At 34.7% G+C, this 23,163-nt stretch overlaps 1 protein-coding gene and 1 long non-coding RNA gene across 2 annotated transcripts; both read right to left on the bottom strand.

The window, feature by feature from the left end:
- Positions 1–3,215: 3,215 nt before the first annotated feature.
- LOC135839653 (uncharacterized) lies at positions 3,216–5,254 on the bottom strand. Its single transcript, XR_010557625.1, has 2 exons — positions 4,362–5,254; positions 3,216–4,269 (listed from the first exon to the last, which is right to left on the bottom strand). It is a non-coding gene; the product is annotated as an uncharacterized LOC135839653 (long non-coding RNA).
- Positions 5,255–12,137: 6,883 nt separating this feature from the next.
- wapl (wings apart-like) lies at positions 12,138–22,140 on the bottom strand. The gene is made up of 13 exons (XM_065355772.1): positions 21,330–22,140; positions 20,957–21,203; positions 19,091–20,875; positions 18,882–19,002; positions 18,564–18,812; positions 18,189–18,404; positions 17,880–18,102; positions 17,679–17,794; positions 17,491–17,590; positions 17,233–17,412; positions 17,017–17,105; positions 13,825–13,926; positions 12,138–13,726 (listed from the first exon to the last, which is right to left on the bottom strand). The coding sequence occupies exons 1-13, from the start codon at positions 21,529–21,531 to the stop codon at positions 13,430–13,432; spliced, it is 3,927 nt and encodes a 1,308-aa protein (XP_065211844.1). The 5' UTR covers positions 21,532–22,140; the 3' UTR covers positions 12,138–13,429.
- Between the last annotated feature and the right edge of the window lie 1,023 nt (positions 22,141–23,163).

The raw sequence follows: 23,163 nt of genomic DNA, 5'->3' as shown, positions 1-23,163 counted from the left end.
TTTCCTTTTAGATATGAGCAAAAACAACAACCGCTGCAATGGAATGACGTATACGACTGTAAGTTGACTAGCAACAAATTTAAGGAAGTAAGTGTATTTTTACTTATTTGGGAGCACGAACTACTTTCATTTTGTTTTGAAGACCTGTTTATAATCTTTTCTAGACATTTTCGTTACAGTATAAAAAATGGGGAGTGTGGAGCACAAAACAAATGAACACGTGCCCTAAAGTCAGAGCACAAACAATAGACACCATTCATCATCAAATCAAACACATCAGATATTCTATATTTTACAGAGGTCATCGCATACTCACAAACCTCCGGCTCCTCCTATACATAAGATTGAATTTGAATCTGTAGGTAATTGTGAATTTACATATTATTTTCATATAGGTAATAGGTAATTACGTGGCAGACATACAGGGTGCCCAGAAATATCGGGTACCCCTAAAAAAGTTTTCTACTAAATACTTTGGTTGGTCACAGTGAATGATAATAATGATAACACGTGATTGGTTGTTGGACTGGAGAGATAACATTCCACCAATCATATGCATCTATTTCACGTTGCCAACCTATATTTTTAATGAAAAACTTTCTTAGGGGTACCTGATATTTCTGGGCACTCTGTAGACACTACTCAATACCCACAGACTATACCACTTAGTAATTTATACCTACTTGTATTTTTGTAAACTGTTGTAAGTTTGACCTAAAGTGGCTGATGTAATACATTTATTTAAATTAATGATTTAAAAGTTTGGATTTTTAATTTTTTGGTAACATTTTGAAAGTTTGAGTAAGGTTAAGGGGGGGGAGTGTTGGCAAGTGTTTTTAATTCGACTTATTGTGTCCACTGTACCTTGGAACGACCTTGAAACATAATTTCCAAGATAATTTTTTTCCCAAATAAAAATCCCCACTGTCCATCTCTTCATTTTTTATCAAAAATGGTTTTGATTTAAAAAACAGAAGTTTAGATTGTATATATAGGTAGACACATAGGTAGGTAGCAAGTTATTTCAAGCCCCATTTGTTTTTCATTTTATTTATCAAATTATTAAATGCAGTTGTTTCATCACACGCAGTAAGTAACATAATAGAGGATGTGCATCCACATATTATTTAATACCTATGTAATACGTAGGTACCCTACTTATATTTTTGATACAGTGTTTTGCATGTTATGTTTCTGATCAAAAAAATAAAAGAGAAGAAAACGGAAATTTAGAGCAGTGGCTTCAAAGCCAAAAAACAAACCCAAGTAAAATACCAACTGGGATGCGAATTGCGAACCCAAAAGAGTAAGTAAGTAATTTTTTATGTTGTAGCACATTTTGGTCCCAAATTTGGGATCACTCGGTATTGGTAGCCTGGTAGGTATTTCATATTCATTCTAATATTCTTTGGAACATATGTGCTGATGTGGAATAAAGTGAAAAAAAAGTTAAAGTTGAAACTGCAAAGTTGATAATAACCACCGCTAAGTACAGATAATTCGAAATTTTCATTTGGTAGCCATTTTGAAAAGTTTTCGAACGCTCCTCTTGCCAGGGAAAAAATAAGCTAGATTGTAGGTACAGATAGACATAGTTCAGTTGCTATTGTATAAATTACAGTACCTAAATGACAGTTTTCTCGTAAAAAGAAGCATAAGTTCTATTAAAGTAAGTACTCACATACCTAATTTTTTTCTGTTTCAACTTTTTTTTTTCAGGGTGTCCACTATTTTTGGTAAGCTATTTTTCTTGACTTTTCCAGGTTTTCCAGACCATTTTTCCAATTTTCTATATTCAAATACCCCATAGGTAGTTAATTAAAGAAGAAGTTTCAGGGAGAGGGAGTTCATAAGTTTCTTTTCGAACTACATAGATAAGTACTTCTTTGGATATAAAAAACAGCTAAACTTTGATTATTTACTTTTTTAATTTAAAAAAAAAATTAAACAAGTAAGCAGTCGCGTTGTGCTCCAAATGTGAGGGGGGGAGGGTTGAATTGGGTAAAAAAAGCCGAGTGAAAATTCAAAAAGGTTGTCGAAAACTGATGAGAGCTAGGGGCAGATACCGTGTTATGCCCCCTATATAAAGTAGAAGCTCTGTTATAGGTACCTATTTGAGAAAGGGTGCGGTGGTTGCAAGTGAAAATTTGTGGATTGATGTGATAGAAAAACAAAAATTTTGCTAATTGATACAGTATATTCATACGACTACTTCTGAAAATTATTTTCTTATTTCTTGGATCTGTGGAAGTCTTAAATGGGAAATTTGTTTATTCTAAGCTGAGAAACAAATTGACCAACCAAAGCGAGGGCGAGCGCTTTTGAAAATTTTTATCTCAAGATGCTTAAAAATGAGTTTTTTTTATGCGAGGAGTTTATTTTTTGTTTTTTTAAATTTTAGAATAATTGGAATAATGTTTTTTTGAAGGAAGTTAATTACTTTTGAAAAAGAAAAGAGAACAGGCTCGAGCGAAGCGAGGATGAAAGCTTCTGAAAATTGTAACGACAGATAATACCTATGTGGGAAAAATTTGTTCTGCCTTTAGTCAATGTACCTACTAAATAGTTCCGTAACTACAACCTCTTCAATTATTGAGCTTTTTTGAGCTTTACAGACAGTGCAACTTCAGGTTGTCGGGAAAAGAGATTTGATAGTTTGGGTGACATGTGGAACAAAGTAGGCATTTTGACAACTAGTGTATCAGACGCCGTTCAAGACAAGATTGTGGAAACCATCGACAAGACTAAACAAACGATCGAAAATTTGAGTGGAGCGTTACTAGAGACATACGAAGAAGTTTTCTTTTGCTGAAAACAATGTCGATGTAAGTGACTATAAATAATCAAGTGAATTTAAAAGCGAATTCTAATGAACTAGGTTGATTTGAGCTCATTGTTCAGAAATTTCCAGTTTCGCAATTTCTAATGTAGTTTATCAGAACTTTTCTGCTGTCCTATAAGTTATTAGCTAATTCCTTATAATATATTTGGTAGGCTAGACTTTTGACATATTGTTCTATGATCTTGGGCTAAAGTGATGAGAGTGGGAAAAAGTTGAACTTACAGACGTTAGGTAAGACCTACCTAATCTATAGTTTATTTTTTGAAAGAGTAAAGGCGTACATTAATTTTTGTGCGCGATCGCCTATCGCAATTAATCAAGTTTTTCTTTTGTAATTTCGAATGTTGTTTTTCATTTATTAAAATAACTTAAATTTCGATGAGTAATTGTTTTATTAATTTCTCGATCATGGTTTCGCGTATTATTTTCGTGATGGAAGAATAAACCTAATTCGCAAAAGCCAGTAATGGCGGTGCTAAGGCACACGCCTAGGCAATGATGTGAATTTAGGTGGAAGTTTCCTGAATAAAAAGTCTACAAGATAGTCAAGGATATTGACTCATAATAGTCTTTAAATACAATATTGTCAAGGTAATGTCAAGGGTTTAAAACTATGAATTAAATACATAGATCCGGTATGATTTGATAATTAGACTTTTTAATTTATATAGTCGAGGTAACCGACTCAGGTTAAATATGTCTAGCATATTTCAAATTTATTCTCTCAATAGTTTAGTAATTGTTTCGAATAGTTTCCTATCATTCTAAACAAGGTTACGATCTCAAAATGTTCTCTTGGCCTATGATAGGTTCTACCTATCTTTGTATATAGTCCCATTGGAACCTTTTTCAATTAAGGAAATTTTTTTTTTCAATTTTCTGAATATTTTACACTGCGATTATACTGCAATTCAACGAAACAGAAAGTACTCGTAATTTAAGAGGACACTAACTTAGGTGTATATATATACATACTATAGACATACAATTGATTTTTTTTTGTTAAATCCGAACCTCCGTGAATTTCGAAAGTAGCTTATGTTTATTTCCAATCATTCGGATAAAGTGTTATAAGATTGATTATCTTCGTGAACACTTGAATTTTTCAGAACTAGTAAGCGCAAAATAATTTTTAAACAGGTACCTTACCTACGTCGAAATGATAGCAAAGTACATATGTACTAAGCAGGTAGGTAGCTTAAGATCTCCATATCCATACATACTTAAGTATATAAGTAAGTACCTATAGTTTTTATAGAGTTGAAAAAAATACTTGTTGGCAATAGATAAATGAGATCGCCAAATCCTTACGCACTTTTCCTGGCGATTACAGCTGGCGATGAATAATGACACGTCGAGATTCAGTTTCAATTCATTCTTCGGGAATGTAAAACATCCTCACATGGTTAAATTCGCGAGATTTGTTGCTGAAAGAAACATCGAAAGAATAATATTGGCTTCAAATTCGATGCAGAGGTATAATATATTATATATAGGTACTCGTTCAAAAATTAGGTACCTCACGACTTCTTGATATCTTCCACCAAATTCAATGAAGACATTAATCTTCGAATGATGCAACAGCCTAATAGCATATCGAAATATATGAATAGCATCTTGTTGATCTCTGATGATGAAGTTTTTTGAAGCCGGCAACGCATATATCGAACAAGCTCAGCTATTAAATTTGAGTACAAATTTAACGGAATTATCCAAACTAACGCGAGCAGATAATTCGGATTAATTATTTATCAACTTGTAAACTACCGTGAGGACACTTATCGATCAGCTCCAGAAAACCGTTTCATTCCTAACACTTTGACTACATCACAATGACAACACAAAATACATACGAGTACTTAATAGTAATTACCTCCTACTAGACCTTAAACCGCCATTTGAGTTGAAAACTAGGGAACCAGATAGCGCTGCTGTAAAACATTAATTAAGAAGAACGGCAGTGATGGCAAAAATTTACATAGGTATTTTCATTTTCAAGTTTCACTGTTTCAGTTTTCATTTCTTGAGGTTCAAAAAATGAAAAAAGATGAGTTTCTTTTGTGTGTAATTTCACTCCATTTTGATGGGCCATCTGACACTTTCTCAATTATCTCAAAACCATGACTCAATTTTGAGCTCAAAATTTTCCAGAAATGTTCGAATCATATTTTCGACAAAATATTTAAATCCCTCATGTTAGGTAATTTCGACCCATTTCGATAAGTTGCGTGACTTTTTTGCAATCATCTCAAAATCATCAATCATGACTCAATTTTGAGATCGAAATTTTCCAGAAATGTTCGAAACATATTTTTCATTAGGTAAAATATTTAATGTTTTAATTCCTCCAGTAAGTTCAACCCTTTCCATAGATTGCGTGCCTTTTTTCAACTACAACTTGTATCTCAAAATCGTGACTCAATTGTGAGCTCGAAATTTTCTAGAAATGTTCAAAACGTAAGTAGGTAGGTATTTGTTGAAAAATTGAAATTTTAACCATTTTGATAGGTCGGGTCGCAACCGACGTTAAAATAAAACTCTTGAAATTCAACACCTGTGTGCGAAAAATTACATAAGTAAGTATAGGTTGTAGGTAGGTAGGTAGGTACCTAATGAAGAAAATTCATATTACCTACTCAACTCAAGAGACGACATTACAGGTAGGTACTTATGTGACTACATATTATACTGTTCGTAGAAGTGTAAGTACATATTAGGCTAGGTATTATTTTGCGTTCCACTGACGGTGGAGCTGATTAAACTACTCGTACCTACTGTACTTCTACTTGGACTATTGCACTCAAAATTTCATCACATGTGAGGCGCACTTGATAACATTCATGTTCGTAAAAATAGTAATACCGAGTTGTGCGCGGCGTGGTGTGAAGATAAGGGGGTAAAATTTTCACCGACGAGGACCAGACAGATATTTTACATTAGCTAACGTACAATAACTCTTGGCAACATTGCATATGCAAATATGTTTTCATAGTTTACAAGGTGATTAGCTGATTATGTAAGAATACCAAACAACTATACTATTTCCTATTACTTGAACAGTTGAACTTTCGAACTGGAACTAAATTCCTCAATTTTTTGTTGATTCCACAAAGTAACTTCAGAAACCAAAAAAACAAAAAAAAAAACTCGAAAAAGTAACAAAAAAAAAAGAGACAAAACGTGAGAAGAAAATATTTTAATGTAGAAAAAATCATGGAAACTTTCTGGCAAAGTAGAGAGATTTATGCACAACTTTTGGAAAAAAAGTGAACATTTTTGGAATTCTTTGCATAAAAACGACTTTTCATTTGCAGCATTTTCTAAAAACTGAATCTCTGAAAAACTAGAATCCTTATAATTTTTGACAAATAGCAAAACTTTTTGGCAATCATTAGCAAAACATGGCACTTTTTCGAAATTTTTTCAAAAAAGTGAGACTTTGATAATATGGTGCAATATGCCTTCACCGCTAAGGTGGTTAGTCTATTAATGTCTCCTTACGTCATGCTATTTATATCCCATGACGTAAAGGTACATGGTACCAGGGTACCTACTAGGTTTCAATACCAGATTTATTGCCGTGATATTCAATGATCTGCATCTAATTGGATGCTGATTGATGATCATATCTGTTAAATTGAATCGTATTTGTTGTGTATAGCATAATATTTAATATGTTATTGTAACCATGAATAATTGTGAAGCTTTAATAGAATAAATCTTTGTACATAGTATGTTGTTATATGTTCTTCTATTATGTATATCTGTGTATGTTAGAATTGAATGTGAACTGCTTGAGTTAAATACCTACCTATTGAGCTAGTCAGGTATTCGATAAATCTAAATCTCCCCGCCAAGGTGATGTTTATTATCAAAATTAATTAGGAGAGTATTCGACATAATTCCCTCTTCACTCAGTCATTCTCTTTCCAACGATAACAACTTTTTGTAAATTTTTGCAAAACGTGAAAATTAGCTGATTTTTGAAATGACAAGAATTCTTGTCAAAAAGCAACTTTTACAATTGTATCAAAAAGTAGGACTTTTTTGGTAAAATCTTTTTTATACCTACCTAATTAAATAGCAAGGCTTCTGATGAGAAACGTTGCTAAAAAGTGAAATTTTCGTCAATTTTTTTTGGGCCAAAACATGTAAAAGGAATTTTTTCTGCCCTAAGTATGATATAGGGGGGATCAAAGGGACTACCTAAAGGTAATATGGAGTTAATGAATACCATTGGGGGTTAAATTTAGAAATATTCCTTAGGCAGGGAATATTTGCCAATACCTAGATAGCTCAGACGGGCGATAGTTTGTTTAATCTGCCCTATACATCATTTAAAGAACATACTACTTAAACAAGACACTTTGATGCTTACTATGTATATTTACAGTTTTTGTACATAAATTCATCGGCATACTAGAAGGCTATAATTTTGATCAATAGTATGAGACCTAATGAATTTCTAAGAGAGAAAGATCTCGTCATATGTGTGATGAAGAGATCGCCAAATTGGAGACAATAATCTAATAATGAGATTTTACCCTAATAGACACAACAAATAGGATAGGCGAAAATAAGCACATGTTAATATTTACACGAAAATGAATAATTTGTTTAATCATCGAAGGTCACAATACCATGGTTGAGAACCTACGAGAAAAAGGATAATATTAAAACGAAGTAGGTGCAAGCATCACTTACTTGAACTGTACACATCTTCCATCTCTTCTATAGCCCACCTAATACCTACTTAAGGGTGTCAATGGAACTTAACCAAAAGAGGCACTTGTTGGTTTGTTGCACTTTGCGTAATGAGGATATGCCCGGGTGCATTCCCATTCCCCAACACCAAAAAGGTACACGGTACACTGGTTATTAATCGATGGAAGATCGATAGCCCTGTTAATAAGTATGTTTAAGTTTCTACTTTCTACCATCTCTGGCATGGTTAATTCCTTTTATTTTTATTTTTAATGGTCTTCGTGACCATAAGTAGGTACTAGGTATCTTTTTGGTAAGGAAGAATAATCTACGAGGTATGATCAATATGTTATTATAATTCACCTGTATGTAGGGTTAGAATAATGGTAGCGAGTACGTAAACATACCATTGGAAAGAGCCAACCTTCCTCTACAAAACAAGCGTACAACGGGTTTTCTATGTATAGTAGTTTCCGAATTACAGCGGTTTAAAGAGAGGTACCTCAGGTGACTTTGGCGGATTTTTGATTTAGTGAAAAAAATGTACAAAAAACGCTCAAAAATTTTATTCAACGGTTCTATTGATTACATTGGAGTTGAAATTAATGTCCCCCTCGAAATATTCGCCATTCTGAGCGATGCACTTCTTCCAACGGGTTATCCACTTCGTAAAACACTTTGAGAACTCTTCCTTCAGGAATCAAATGGAGCGTCATTGAAGCGCTGTGCGAGATATCAAAGGAGGAGTTCTCAAAGTGTTTTACGAAGTGGATAACCCGTTGGAAGAAGTGCATCGCTCAGAATGGTGAATATTTCGAGGGGGACACTAATTTTAACTCCAATGTAATCAATAGAATCGTTGAATAAAATTTTTGAGCGTTTTTTGTACATTTTTTTCACTAAATCAAAAATCCGCCAAAGTCACCTGAGGTACCTCTCTTTAAACCGCTGTGATTCGGAAACTACTATACATAGAAAACCCGTTGTACGCTTGTTTTGTAGAGGAAGGTTGGCTCTTTCCAATGGTATGTTTACGAACTAGCTACCATTATTCTAACCCTACATACAGGTGAATTATAATAACATATTGATCATACCTCGTAGATACTTACCTATTCCAAATTACGCAAAAGTTCAAAGTGTGGCTCGTTTAGTCAAGTGCCATCAATGCACATAGTATTAGGAGGGCCCCAAAAGTGATGGTAAATGGTAAATGCTTATAGTGTCAAGTAAGTGGTGAAATACACCTACTTAATTAATCTTAAGTTTTTTCTCATAGATTTACAAGCATGGTGTCGTGATCGGTGATCTATGATTGACAAGATTAGAATTAGATGTAATTTCAACGTCACAACGTGTATATAAATTTGACTGATTTGTACCTAATTTGCCCAACATACCCAAATGTAAGATGGGTAGGTTAAAGTCTCAATACTTCATTATTGTCATCATTTTGCTGATTTCACCTATCACACATATAGGTAGTAGTGGTCTGCGTGGGTTGGGCAAGCCCACGGGCTTACCCGACCTGGCCCGAGTACTCGGGCAAAAAGCCCGACCCCACCCAACCCAAAAGCCCGAAACAAGCCGACGGGCCCTGGCCCGAGCCCGACCCAACAATAATTTTTCAACACTTCCCATAAATTTTGTTGCAACGTTGGTGTGATGTGACGAGATGGTTTTCCCAACAATAGGCATTGTTGTGAAACTGAACATGGTGCTACACTTCTTTATTTACGAATACTCACAGCGCATGCGTTGAGTACCAGTTATGAACTGAAACACGAACCCGAGAAAGCCCGACAAGCCCAGCCTGGCCTGGCCCGACCCAACCCAACCCAACCCAACCCAACCCGACTTTTATAGGGCTCACCCCGCGGGCTTTCACACGGGCCCGTGCAGACCACTAATAGGTAGATCATTTATTCATTCTCATACTATGTGTAAACATAAGTGCAAAACGAGTATGTTAATGATGATTTGTAAATAGTGTAAATATATATAATAAGTAAATATGCGTTTTTATTTATTATGTAACCACCTTTAAATGTGTATAGTTAGTTAGTGGAACTACAACCCTTCTGAGTTATCTTGGTATCCACAATTATTCCCCTCCTAGGGAATAATTCTCAATCTCACCACCATGGTATTCATGATAATCGTCTTTACCATTACATAGTCTCGCCAATCTAAACTATATCATATTGTAAAAAAGATCCATTTTATTGCAAAAATTGTCAAAAAAAATCCTCATTTTTACCAAAATTGTAAAAAAGTATACCGTTTTTTCAGTTTTTTGGTTATTTCTTGATAAAATTGTTAAATAGGTACCTACTTAGAAGTAATTTTTGCTGAATTTCCAAAAAATTCCTGATTTTTGGCCAAATTATTCAAAAAGAATCTTGGCTGTCTAAAAATCCTGTTTTTGGAAAAATTGATTAATAAAAAATTCGTTTTTCTTGCCAGAATTGTCATAAAAATTTTCTTTTTCTTTTCTGTAAAAAAGTGCAAAACTGAAAAACAGTCCTCCACAAAAAATTAGTCTTTCCTTAAGTTACTGGGAAAGGTCCAATTTTTTGTCAAAACTCAAAACAGTCCGAAAGTACTCTTTTACCGAAATTGTCTGAAAGTTCCACGTTAAAATTTGTGTATAAAAGACCTCATCTTTTTCGACATTTTCAAAAAATTTAATATTTGGCCAAAACACCCAAAAAGAGCTAATTTTGCCTTAGCTTTCTAAAAGTACCTACTGTTGGGGGGGGGGGTGTTTAAAAATGTTTGTTTTCATGCCAAAAAATCCGGTTTTTTTTGCCCATAGGTAATGCAAAAAAAACGTTTCTTGACTAACCTTTTTTTTTCTTTCATAATCAAAAAAGTCCAATATTCTGCTGAAATTAACAAAAAATTCACTTCTTTCCCAAAAGTTACCGAAAAGGGTCCTGTTTCTTGTCAGAATTGTCAGAAAGTGGGTACCTTTTTTGCCCAGAAAGTCTCATTTTTTGTCAAAATTGTCAAATAGTTAGGTATCTAGTTCTAAATCTAATTTTTGCCAAAATCCTACAAAAAGTACTTACTTTTTTGCCAAATTTGTGAAAAATTGTACTCATCCACGGCCCCCTGAACCACCCCAAGGGGGGGGGTGACCTAAAAAAAATGGTTTCAATCGTGTGACACATGAAATATAGTATGTTTTCGGTATCGCTGAATACGAATATAGCCGTAGTTTTTCAAATTGACCTCATCCATGGCTCCCAGAACTTCCCCCAATTGGTAAAAGTCCAATAAATTGGTTGGAGGCCGTAGATGGGGTCCAACCAAAAATCTGACGTCATATTCGTGTTCAGCGTCACCGAAAACATACTATTCGATGTATCACATGCCCCAGATTTTTTTCGAAAGTTTTGCCCCAAATGGGGGTGGGGTGCTCCCCCTCCATTAAGAGATCCCATTTCGAAACTTAAATATTTCGAAAAAGCATCAACAGGTACATCTATGGATATTTTTTCAGAATTTTAAATTGTAGCTCCCATTTATAGCGCCATTTTGAAATTTAAACTTTCCATTCGAAAGTTCAACTTTCAAATTTTGAAAATTTCAAAATGCTTAAAAAGTTTAAAATTCAATGCCTTTTCGAACTATGAAATCAGTTTTGATCAAAGTATCATAGTTTTGGAGAAATGCGCTGCTGAAGTTGAGTACCTCGAGACAATGTGAAAATAATGGAAGCCCCCCCCACCCGCCTCCCGAGGAGGCTGGGACCAAACTGATTGCAGGTTTCTTATCTACTAGGTGGGTAGATATTGTAAAAAAAAATTGAGCGAAATCGAAAGACATGACTTTCAAAATCGCATTTTTTTTTTGGTCGAATTGAGATGGAATGACGACCCTTAAAACAAATTTCTAGATTGCAAATTAAATTTTAAAATACTATTATTAAATTAATGGAGAATAATAAAGGCACCCATAAGATAAATAAATAAATAAAATAAATTACTCAATTTAATTTACTTTTCCAAAATATTATAAGTGCTTTGCAAAACCAAAATTATAAAACAAGATTTTTAGCTGAGCATTTTTTCAGATAGCTATGGTACCTACTTCAAATTGGTCAGGAGACGGGAGGTCAGAAATCTTTCATTTTTAAAGACAGAAGTGAGGAAAAAATAGTCCAAAAACTTGATAAAAAAATAAAACTTTTAGCGGGAAATCTTCTCAAATTATTCAAATTGGGGGGGGGGTGAGGAGGAAGAGTCAAAATTTATTCAACATTTTAATTTTCAAACAGAATTAGGATGTTTTTGAACACGAAACTTCAGAAAGAGGAGAAATTTACTCAAATATGACCAGATCCAATCCAATAGGGGGGAGGGGTCTGATTGGACTAGACCAAATCAGATTCGGTGAGATCTGAACTATCTTCGAATCGAAATTTAAATCTAATAAAAATTTGTTGAGACCTGACCAGAGATCCAATTGGATCTGAATAGATCAGAATCGCACTTGACGAAATTTCATTTTCAGCAACCAATCAGCTGCTTCGATAAATCTGCGTTCCCAGAACGTTTTCTCAACGCATAAAAATATTCTAACGATTAAAAAATAAATTTTATTTTAATAAACAATGACTTAATACAATCAAGGTCTCTGATTAATTCGTTTCAAGTTGTAATTTTACAATACTTTATACACAATAACATTTTTTTAAGTTTCAATTTTACAAGAGCCGTGCCCACCATCGACGTGGCGACGCCATTAACACTACAAGTAGATTAAACATGCAACGAAAACTGACCCCCTATACAATTGGGAAGCAGGAGAGGATAAGAATCACTTCACAAACCACGCTGAGGATGAGGAATTCAATTCCTCGTCATTCTCGCAATAAGCCAAATACCGATATAATAATTTGTTATACAAAAAATTAGGCTTACGTCAACGAACCGCGCATAAAAATGAACACAATTTTATCGCATTTGTTTACAACAATGATAATGAAAGAAGACCTCAAGTAAAAAGTCATTCGTCGACGTTAAAAAGTAATACAAACTGTGTGCAGCGAATCGGCTATATTTTTTGCCCTAACAAACCAGTGTTTTTTTTTTATCAAGCTTTAAATATTTTCACAAGAGTATTAAAACCTAGAGGGGGAGAAAAAAAAGGGGATAAAAGAATGAAAGAGGAAAAAAAGTAGTAATAAATAAAAACAAAATGAACACTATTCCAATCATAAGCATCGTCATCACGCTCCTTTACTAGTAAAATAATACAAGACCGAAAAACAAAGCGTCTCTATAAAAAAAATAGTACGATAATAATTTGCGAATCAGAAAATCTACTATACATTCTTCTATACATCGTAATTATACTTTTGGTGATCAAAGGGCAAAGGGGGATTCTTAAATAAATTATTGTATACAAGTTGAAGTATTAAAACAAAAAAAATATATCTAATTTTATATAAGATGTATGTAAACATTCGAGATTGCCTCGACAGTTCAATGTCAGGCTCGAACATGAAATCATGCAAAACGCAGGGTATATAAAAACGATAAAATTCCAATTTTAAAATATTCTCCTTCGTATCCCAACGATTAAAATAACACAAACGCGATAATTTTTACAAAAAAAAAAACAAATTGCTGTGAAAATTTCAAAATCAGTATCCAACAAAATGGCAGTCTTAAAAAATAATTTCATTCAATTCAAGTGGTAACGATAAAAATGTCTAAAAAAATGTACAATACGCGAGAAAAAAGAAATAAAAAATACACCGCAGGACACGTGGCTAAAAATTACTCTCTTTTTCTCCATTACCGGTCTACGAAATCGCATTTTCGGCGAAACACATCATCCTTTTTGGTCTTTATCGCTGATGTGATTCGTTTAGGAAGCCGAAATCGCCACGTTGGCGTTATTCTGAGATTCGCAAAATTTACTATCATTTTGCAAAGCGTCGAAATTTTTATCATCCGAAGAAGACGATCCGCTGCTCGTATTCAAATCTAAAGCTTTATCGGCCGATTGAATATTAGCCACCGGTGCTGACGAGGATGTTGCTGGAGCCGAAAACGCGGGTACTGTATTTGGTGATGGAGCGAAACCGTGTCGAGCGTCGCTTTCGATTAATTTTTGGATGACCATTTGAACTGATTTCATGCCACGATTGCTGACGGTTCCACCCTGTTGACAAAATGGCGAAAAAATAATAACGTTGATGAAAATGGAGAAATTTTGATAAAATGAGCAACAAAAAAAAATGCTGGCAAAGATCAACTTACCGAAGCAGTCAATGTCATAAAACTATAGAACTTCTGCAGCACGGAAATCATGAATTCGAAATTCTTCTCGGGCAAATGATTCCTGACCAATTTTTCATATTCCTGAAACGATGGGGAAAAAACATGAAATTAAGGCTATCACTGAGTCCAACAAACAATGCAAGAGCTTCGCTTTCAGCAGGAAATTCTCCCAAATGTTATGATTATGATGAAGAAAGGAGACAGAAAGTGAATTAAAATTCATTCAAATCGAAATTTTTTCGTGTTCAGTTCCAAACAAATTGAAAAAAAAATCAGAAAAAAGAAAATCGATAAAAAATTTACAAGCTTGGTTAAAAAAAATGAAAAAGGCGCAATTTTTATGCAATTATCACAAAAAAACAAGATTTTTTAGAGCAATTACTGCATAAAGCAAGATTTATGTGATGATTGCAAGAACGCAAGATTATTGCAATCATCGCAACAAAAAAACAGATGCAGGATTTTCGCAACTGCATACTGCAAAAAAGCAAAAATTTTGACATCATTGTATAAAAGGAACACTTTTGCAATTATTGCACAAAAACGACAATAATTTCGCATCTATTGCATCCAAAAAAAAAGTAGGTATTGCATGAAATTGAGAGAATTGTGCAATTATTACAATAGAAGAGAGACAGATCCTCGCAATTATTGCAAGATGGTGAGAATTTGTCAGATTTGTTTGACAGTTATTTTTTAAAAAGTGCAATTATTGCAAGAGCAACATTTTTGAAATTATTGCTTGAAAAATGACGAGATTTTTTTTGAAATAAATGCTAAAAATAGCAAGATTTTTGCAAAAATTGAAAAACATAAAATTCCAGAATTTTTGCAATTGTTGCCATAAAAGAGAGCAAGATCCACGCAATTATTGCAAAAAAAATGGTGCAATTATTGCAAGAGCAACATTTTTAAAAATTATTGCAAAAATTAGAAGGATTTTTTGTTGAAATTATTACGAAAAAGCAAGATTTTTGCAATAATTGAAAAACATAAAATTCCAGAATTTTTGCAATTGTTGCTATAAAAGAGAGCAAGATCTACGCAATTATTGCAAAAAGTGCAATTATTGCAAAAAAAAATTGTGAAAATTGGAAGGATTTTTTTTGAAATTATTGCGAAAAAGCAACATTTTTGCACTAATTAAAAACATAAAATTCCAGAATTTTTGCAATTGTTGCCATAAAAGAGAGCAAGATCCACGCAATTATTGCAAAAAAAAATGGTGCAATTATTGCAAGAGCAACATTTTTAAAAATCATTGCAAAAATTAGAAGGATTTTTTTTTTGAAATTATTGCGAAAAAGCAAGATTTTTGCAATAATTGAAAAACATAAAATTCCAGAATTTTTACAATTGTTGCCATAAAAAAATAGCAAGATCTATGCAATTATTGCAAAAAATTGAGCAATTATTGCAAAAAATTGAGCAATTATTGCAAAAAATGTGCAATTATTGCAAACCCCCGGGCAATTATTGCTAAAAATTGTGCATTTATTGCAAGAGCAACATTTTTTTTAAATCATTGCAAAAATTAGAAAGATTTTTTTTTTGAAATTATTGCGAAAAATAGCAAGATTTTTTTGAAAAAATAGCAAGATTTTTTTTGAAAAAATACTCAAAATAGCAAGGTTTTTTCAATTATGTTGCAGAAAAGCAATATTTTTGCAATCATTGTAAAACGAAATGCAAAAATTTTCGCAACTATGGCAAAAAAAGCACAAATTTTGCAATTATTGTTGAAAAAAAGATGCATCAAGTGCACAGTATGACACAAAAGTAGTGCGCTGTGGCTTTTATTTCCAAGTGGAAAGAGCTAGAGAGATGAATGAAGCGGCGTTGAGTAAGGAAAAATAAGGGCTTTCAAAAACGATCTTGAAAATTTCAGGCTCATGCACAGGGTGTCCACAAATTGTGAAACTGGTTTGGTCAAAAAATTCAAACTGGTTTTTATTGGCACAATGTATTCTACACACTAAGGCGTTTAGAAACCGGTTCATTAATTTGCAACCAGTTAACAAAAAATACCCAAAAATTGTAGATAGGGGAAAAAGCTTGAAACAAAAGTTGTAGAGCGTGAAAAATTACACAATTCTGTCTAATCACATTTTGAAACCGGTTCATTGGTTCACATTTAGCAACCAGTTGTTGACAATTGACTAAAAATTAGAGATAGAGAAAAAAGCTTGAAACAAAAGTTGTAGAGCGTGATAAATTGAACCATTTTTGCTGATCAGATTTTGAAACCGGTTCATTGATTTGCATCTAGCAGCCAGTTTTTGATAAACACTAACAAATTAAAGAGAAAAAAGCTTGAAGCAAAAGTTGTAGACCGTGAAAAATTGAACCATTTTGGCTGATCGGATTTTGAAAATGGCTAATTAACTTGCAATCAGGTAACTTTTGATAGCTTGCTGCGATTTAATGAACCGGTTTCAAAATCTGACCAGCAAAAAAGGTTCAATTTTTCACACTCTACAACTTATGTTTCAAACTTTCTTTTCTATTTCCAATTTTTTGATGATTGTCAAGAACATGGTTACTAAGTAGCGAACCAATGAACCGGTTTCAAAATGTGATTACAAAGAATTGTGTTATTTTTCACACTCTACAACATTTGTTTCAAGCTTTTTTCTCTATCCAACTTTTAGGTGATTGTCAAAAACTGGTTGCTAAATGCAAACCAATGAACTGGTTTCAAAATGTGATTAGATAGAATTGTGTGATTTTTCAAGCTCTGTACCTTTGGTTTCAAGCTTTTTTCTCTATCTAAAATTTTTGGGTAATTTTCGTTAACTGGTTGCAAATTAATGAACCGGTTTCAAAAAATTCATCACATTTTTGTCGCCTTAGTGTGTAGAATACATAGCGCCAATAAAAACCAGTTTGAATTTTTTGACCAAACCGGTTTTTCAATTTGTGGACACCCTGTGCAAGGGCCTGAAATTTTCAAGGTTGCTTTTGAAAGCCCTTATTTTTCTCTACTCAACGCCGCTTCATTCAACATTCATCTCTCCAGCTCTTTCCACTTGGAAGTAAAAGCTACCGAGCACTACTTTTGTGTCATACTGTATTTCTATATAGCAATTTTAATACAACGACCAGAACAAGTCAACGATTTTTTCAAAGAAATATTTTACAGCCTCCAGTCATCATTTCACTGTCACCTACCTCGTTATCAATGATCAAGTATCCAACAAGCATCACGACGTAAGCCGCGATCAGCGTGTGTTCCATATTTTGACCAGCTTTTTGAACCACTGCACATAAAATCGAAAAAATACACCCGTTATTAAATTCAATTAGTAATAAAAAAAAAAAAAATAGGAAAAATGTAAATTACATTACATTATTATTTATTACATCATACAAAGCAGCTCAACTTACACATCGAAATAGTCTCCTCGATGAATTCTTCGTGAACTTTTTGCGGAGCGTTGTTTTGAGGTTTCTCGACGTTTTCTCCTTCCAAAATAGCATCAGTCTTCTTTTCTTCGTTACGAGCCAATTCTTCGTGATTATAGAACATGGCGATCAACGCTTTCACAGCCGGATCTATCGCTTTACCTGCACAAAGTCATCGAAAACACGAATAAATGATATGAAAATGATCATTCTGTAATATTCATCGATGTAATTACGTACTTTCGAAGATACTTTCTTCGTCACTGGGTGCTTTGGCATCAAGGATAGCTTTTCTGTTCGCGTCACAGTGTTCTACCAGGTTGATCAACATGATCAGGGTCTGAATAAAACCAAAAACACGTATTAATATAAAAATCTCCGGCACAAATCTTGTCAAAGGAGTAAGAAATGTGAACGAGTATACAAACCAGTAACATAAGGTCGAATTTTTCTTCTTTAGGTATATACTGAGGAACTTGCAATAGGACGTGTAAACTAGATTCGATGACTCCCGGTCTTCCTCCAATTACAATAGAACCACGAGCTAAATTTACAAAACAAGTCATCGTTAGTACGATAAAAATATTCAACATTGCACGTCGAATTGATGAAAAATGAGTAATACTTACTGAGGCTTTGATAATCGTGAGTAATATTGATTAATACTTTCAAATTGGCTATTAAGCATTCTCTGAGGACGGCTCCGGTCGAATCCTTATCAGCGATACTATCGGTAGGATACAGAGGTATCTCGTAGTCGCAAACTTTGTACATTTTCACTAACGTATCGATCAATATTCCATCTTGGTATTCCAATAAGTAATAATTGTTTTGTTCATTTTGCATAGTCACCTACAAACACACGTACAAAAATGTTTCATCAGAAATGATCAAACTTCACGATCGTATCAGTGTAGAAAATAAGTTCCAGATCTTACGTTTTCTAAAACTCTGAGGCATCTGTCAACCTTACGTATCTTTTCAAGAGCAGTCGCCGACCATGCATTGGCAGTTTCGTCCACGTGTTTGCAACATTCGACTATGGTTTTGACGATATGCTCTAGGCCGCCTAATTCTCTTAATTCTTCTTTGAACCATTCGCCGGCTCTTTTCGACGTTAAACTGAGCAACGTCTCCATGGAAAGGTGGCCGACCTAAAAATATAACAGATGTTTTACTTCTTTCGTGAACAGATGATATACAATGAGTTAGATAAGATTATCTCGATGCATAAAAATGGTTTCCAAACCGAGGGAAGATAACAATTTAACGAATTTATCAACACGTTGTTAGATTTGTAATCGTGAACTAACCGTAATGTTATCCAAATTCAAATGTTTAGCGTGCCCTTGGGCTTGGATATCGGCACAAATTTGTCTGACTCTATCTCTATTCTTGATCAATTGCGAATCTGTGAGACCGCAATCTTCTAGAGCCTTCGTATGACTGGCATCGCTTTCCAATAAATTCAACATTAATTCGAGAGAATCGCGATCTAAATCCATGTTCAGTCTGTCTTGACTCAAGACGAACATCACTGTCGCCGTGCATAATCCCAGACTCTGAAAAATACAACTCTTATCAGCAACTAGAGTCATTTTAGCGACAACACGATCTCAAACCAGACTCACTTGATCTTTGGTAGCGTCGTGCAAAGCTCGGAAGAATTTCGTAACAGTACCATGAGCTCTGACATGCATTCTGAAAGCTGGTTCTGTACATTTGCTGGCTAAAGTAATGGCCGACAAACACCTACGAAAAGAAAAACATACACAAATGTAGTCGTAATTTCGAATAGAAACTCGTAATTCATCGAACACGAAGTGAAAAACAACAATACCTCGTTCCTATCGGATTATTATCCTGTAACGCATCCAGAATATATTCGACGTCGTCGTTGAATTCTTGGAATTCTCCGGACTCTTGTATTTGATGAGCTTTCTTTACGTTTCGAACAACGGTATAGTAATCCTTGGTTTTCTTCGTGCATTTAACCCCCGTCACCGGAGCTGGCTCGTCGAAATCAAAATTATCGGTATTAGTTTGCCTGATGAATTTAGTCAAAGGCATATCCTCCAGCTCGCTATCCAAAATGGAATCCAAAGCTTTGCTTTTCGTAATATTGGAGTTTTTATTATCATCTTCGGTAGCATTAGCTGCATCCTTATCGTCAGCCCATTTGTGTTTATACAACGCCAAGCGTTTTTTATTACCGTCGCTGGAACCTCGGTGTTTGAAAATACTTCCTTTTTTATTGATTATCGGCGCGCAAGGTGCATCGTGATCGTTTTTCAGATCAAAATCTGAACCATCTGTCGCGCCGAAGTTATCTCTAGCGTCGAATTCCATGCTGCTGGACATAGATTCAGCGGCGCTGGTTTCTTCGCCGTTCTTGGAGCCGAATCCAGAATCTAAAGAATCGGGCAAGGGTACAGATTCGGGTTTCGTGTTCAATGTGACCGGTTCGACTACCGATTCTGATGGTCTAATATCAGATATTTTGATTTTAATTTTCAATTCCGATTCGCTACTCTTGATAATGGGAGAAGGTTCTTCGGGTGTTGTTTGTAAATCGATAAGCTGCTCCATGGGTTCGGAATTTGGTATCGAATCAGTAACGGAAGCAGCATCACCACCACCACCACCGCCGTCTTCTTCGTCATCTTCTAGAAGTTCTAGTAATTCTTGCCTATCCGAATCAGTAGTTTCGCAAGGTTTAAGATCGTTTTGATTTTCCGAAGGCGTTTCTTCGGCCGGAGCTCCTAAATCGGCTAAGAGTTCTTCGACTTTTTTCAAATCCGGTTCCGCTTTAGCAGTATCTTTCTTATGTTTGTGCTTATTGGAGTAACTGCGAGTTTCTTTGGAATCTTTATGTTTGGGAGATACACCGGTGGTGGCGACGGAAGCTGCAGATGCGTCTTCGTTAACAGCATACACCGTAGGATGATCGGAATTCAGATTAGCTATGACTAATTTACCAGCCGGAGGAGGTGGAGCAGCCGGAGTATTCCTGGTGCTTCTCAAAACGCGTTTAGGCGACGTGTTCGGCAGCTGTTGTGGTGGCTGCTGCGGTTGCGAGGTGCTATCCGAGGCAGCTCGACGTCTCAAGCTTCGAGTAGTGATGGTCGGCTCGGGTTCGGGTGATTTATCCGGCGTACGTCGTTTAACGCCGATTTTCACAGGCGCCTCGGGAGATAAGGATTTCTCACTGTTACGGCGATGTTTTGGAGCCGGCTGTTCTGGCGAAGGTGATCGTATTTCGGGACTTTTACGCCGCAGCGATTTTGAGATCGGCGGTGGACTCGGAGCTGGTTCTGAGATCGGACCCGATTCGAATGAATCTTCGTCTGGGGTCTCTTCTTTTGTACCGGGTTCGGTGATTAATTGAGAAGTGCCTTTGAATATACGTAAAACTATCGGCGGTTTATCGCGTTCTTTAGGAGGTGATGGCAATGTTTGGAACTTATTAAAGTCATCGATTTGGGTTATTTCTTCATCGACTACTTTCGGCGATGGGATCTTCTTCGTTGATATTTTCAAAGGCTTTTCTATCGTACGAACGTGAGATTGGCTCTTCGACGAGTCATCGAATAATACGTGTTTGTGTTTTTTGTTTTCATCCGATCTACGCGCAAAAAAACAAAACACAATTAGGAAAATATTCGATAATTAATAAATTTTCAAATTATATTCTCTGTTCAATTACTTGGCATGTCTTCCACTTTTCTTGCCAACTCCAGATTCCGAGGAATTGGACGATTTGTACGATTTTTGAGAGCTATCAGCTGCGTTACGACTTTTAAAGAATTTCCTTTGAACGACCGGAGAACTATCTCGTTTTATATTATTATTCAACACTGGACGTTTATTCTGGATACCGCTTTCGGCAGCTGCTTGTTGACGTTTTTTGTTCAAGCTACTAAAACGTGACGACGACGACGATTCGGTGGCTCCTAAAAAAATCAAACGATGAAACAGAATTAGTTATTACATCAACAAAACACCAAGTGTTACTCACAAACACTAATAATGTGCTTTTGAACGATCTAAGAAGTTGTAAAATTGAAAATAAAACTAACCAACTGTAAAATTTGAGCTTCGTATCGACGTGAAAGACGTAATTCCCCATTTTCCAATAGTCCCAGCGGATTTGGCAGCTGTCGGTTTATTGCTATTCTCGCAGAAGAACTTATCGAACTGGATACTAGAATGGACGACGGTGTTCGGATGATTGGAATGTTTACCTCGTCCGTAACTTTTGATATTTTGATTACGAGACATGTTCGAAATGATTTTCTTCACTAACCAACCAACATAATGTCTGCCTTATTGCACAACTCGACACCGAATTTCAAATTTATCACGCGAACGTGAATGAATCGCGCAGCAATACTTTTAATAATTTTAACTCGATACTTCGTTACGTTAATTTAACCCGCGAGAATATTCTTGTTACGTTTATCATTATTCATTGATTGAGTAACACTCTTCAAGTTCTGCAAAATGGTTCACATAACGCTGGTACTGTAACGTTTTCACTTCGTTGGCGATTTATACCTACGCGACGATTGCATTAAAATAGATTATTTACTTGAATCACGAGCGATTCCAGTTAAATAAATTCAATCAAACACTATCAAAGTGAGTTAAAGGAGAAGAATTTTGATGATAAACAAACAACTTCCATAACACTGGTCAGTAGATATCGACTATTTTGATAGCAAATTCGAATATTTCAAAAGCAATTACTGTTCTGAATCCTTCGATAAACGTTTTCATTAATTTGCACACTCTTCACTAAATTTACAACTTGCTAATTAATCAATTTCATCGTACAGGTTATTATTTTTGATTCGTAAACTAAAATAGATTTTTTGAAAATTTAGAAAATTTTTCTAGCCTAGCCTAAAATTTTTTTTAACGAAGCTTGGGTTTTGATAAGGAAGGAACGATTCTCGTGATGGCGTTTAACGTTCGAAATTCGATGGTGAATTTTTCTAACGTATTTTTTCACTATTTGAGCAACGTTTAACGAGTAAATTGTAGTTTATTATTCGATAATTATTTGTGAAAATATAATTTTGATATTTAAACTTGCAAAATAGTTCAAGTACTTCATTAAACGAAAAAACATTTTTGTTTGAAAGTCACGATAATAGAACCTTGAACGTTTTTTTTTCTAAACGACAAATAATCGAATACGCTGTGACGTCATTTCTGTGTTTATCTTCTGTTTTTGATTTTTTTTTATTTGAAAAAATTTTCTGATGAATTCTTCAGATAAATTGGTGTATTTTTGAGTTATTTAATTAATTTATAAATTTTTAAAGTGAAAATGAACCGAAGATCCATTCCATGTTACCTGTAAGTACTGAAAAATATCTTATCTGCGTACTTTCTAGAATTTTCACTCCTATTTAAGTATCAATTTCATTATCAGTTGACTCAGATTGTGCTCTGATCAAAATAGATCAAAACTGATTTTGATTATTTTGATGAAGGATTCGATCAAAAGTATCGAATTTAAACAGTCTGTGATCATTTTAAACTCAACCGTCATTGAGTTTAGGAAATGGAAACTTGAAAATTACTCATAGATTTGATCGATGACTAGATAATTGACCATTGGTTATGAGTAACTCATGATCAACTTCGACGTACTGTGCAGACGTTCGGAGTGTGTGTCCAATGAAGATAATGACTGGAAAATGCATTTAAAATTTACATGAATCCGATTTGAACAAACCATCATGGTCTGTTTTACAATACTAACTTGGCTTCCGTTTCAACCAATTTTCTTGCTCAAATCTATTTTACTGGAATGAAACAAAAATGTAGTTTGATCGGCGAAGGAGAGCATATTTGTTTGTCGATGATTACAATGAATAATGATACACGGTTAATTATACTGTC

Source organism: Planococcus citri, chromosome 3 (assembly GCF_950023065.1).
Source record: "Planococcus citri chromosome 3, ihPlaCitr1.1, whole genome shotgun sequence".
Taxonomy (NCBI): domain Eukaryota; kingdom Metazoa; phylum Arthropoda; class Insecta; order Hemiptera; family Pseudococcidae; genus Planococcus; species Planococcus citri.
The sequence above is the reverse complement of the archived record's forward strand: the minus strand, read 5'-3'. Positions and strand labels throughout refer to the sequence as shown.

Bases quoted from the DNA above. Each gene is read 5' to 3' on its own strand.
- wapl (XM_065355772.1), bottom strand. From the start codon at position 21,531: ATGTCTCGTAATCAAAATATCAAAAGTTACGGACGAGGTAAACATTCC. The intron at 21,204-21,329 runs GTTAGTTTTATT...TGATTTTTTTAG, and splicing joins AAGCTCAAATTTTACAGTTG to GAGCCACCGAATCGTCGTCG. The intron at 18,813-18,881 runs GTGAGTCTGGTT...TGTATTTTTCAG, and splicing joins ACGACGCTACCAAAGATCAA to AGTCTGGGATTATGCACGGC.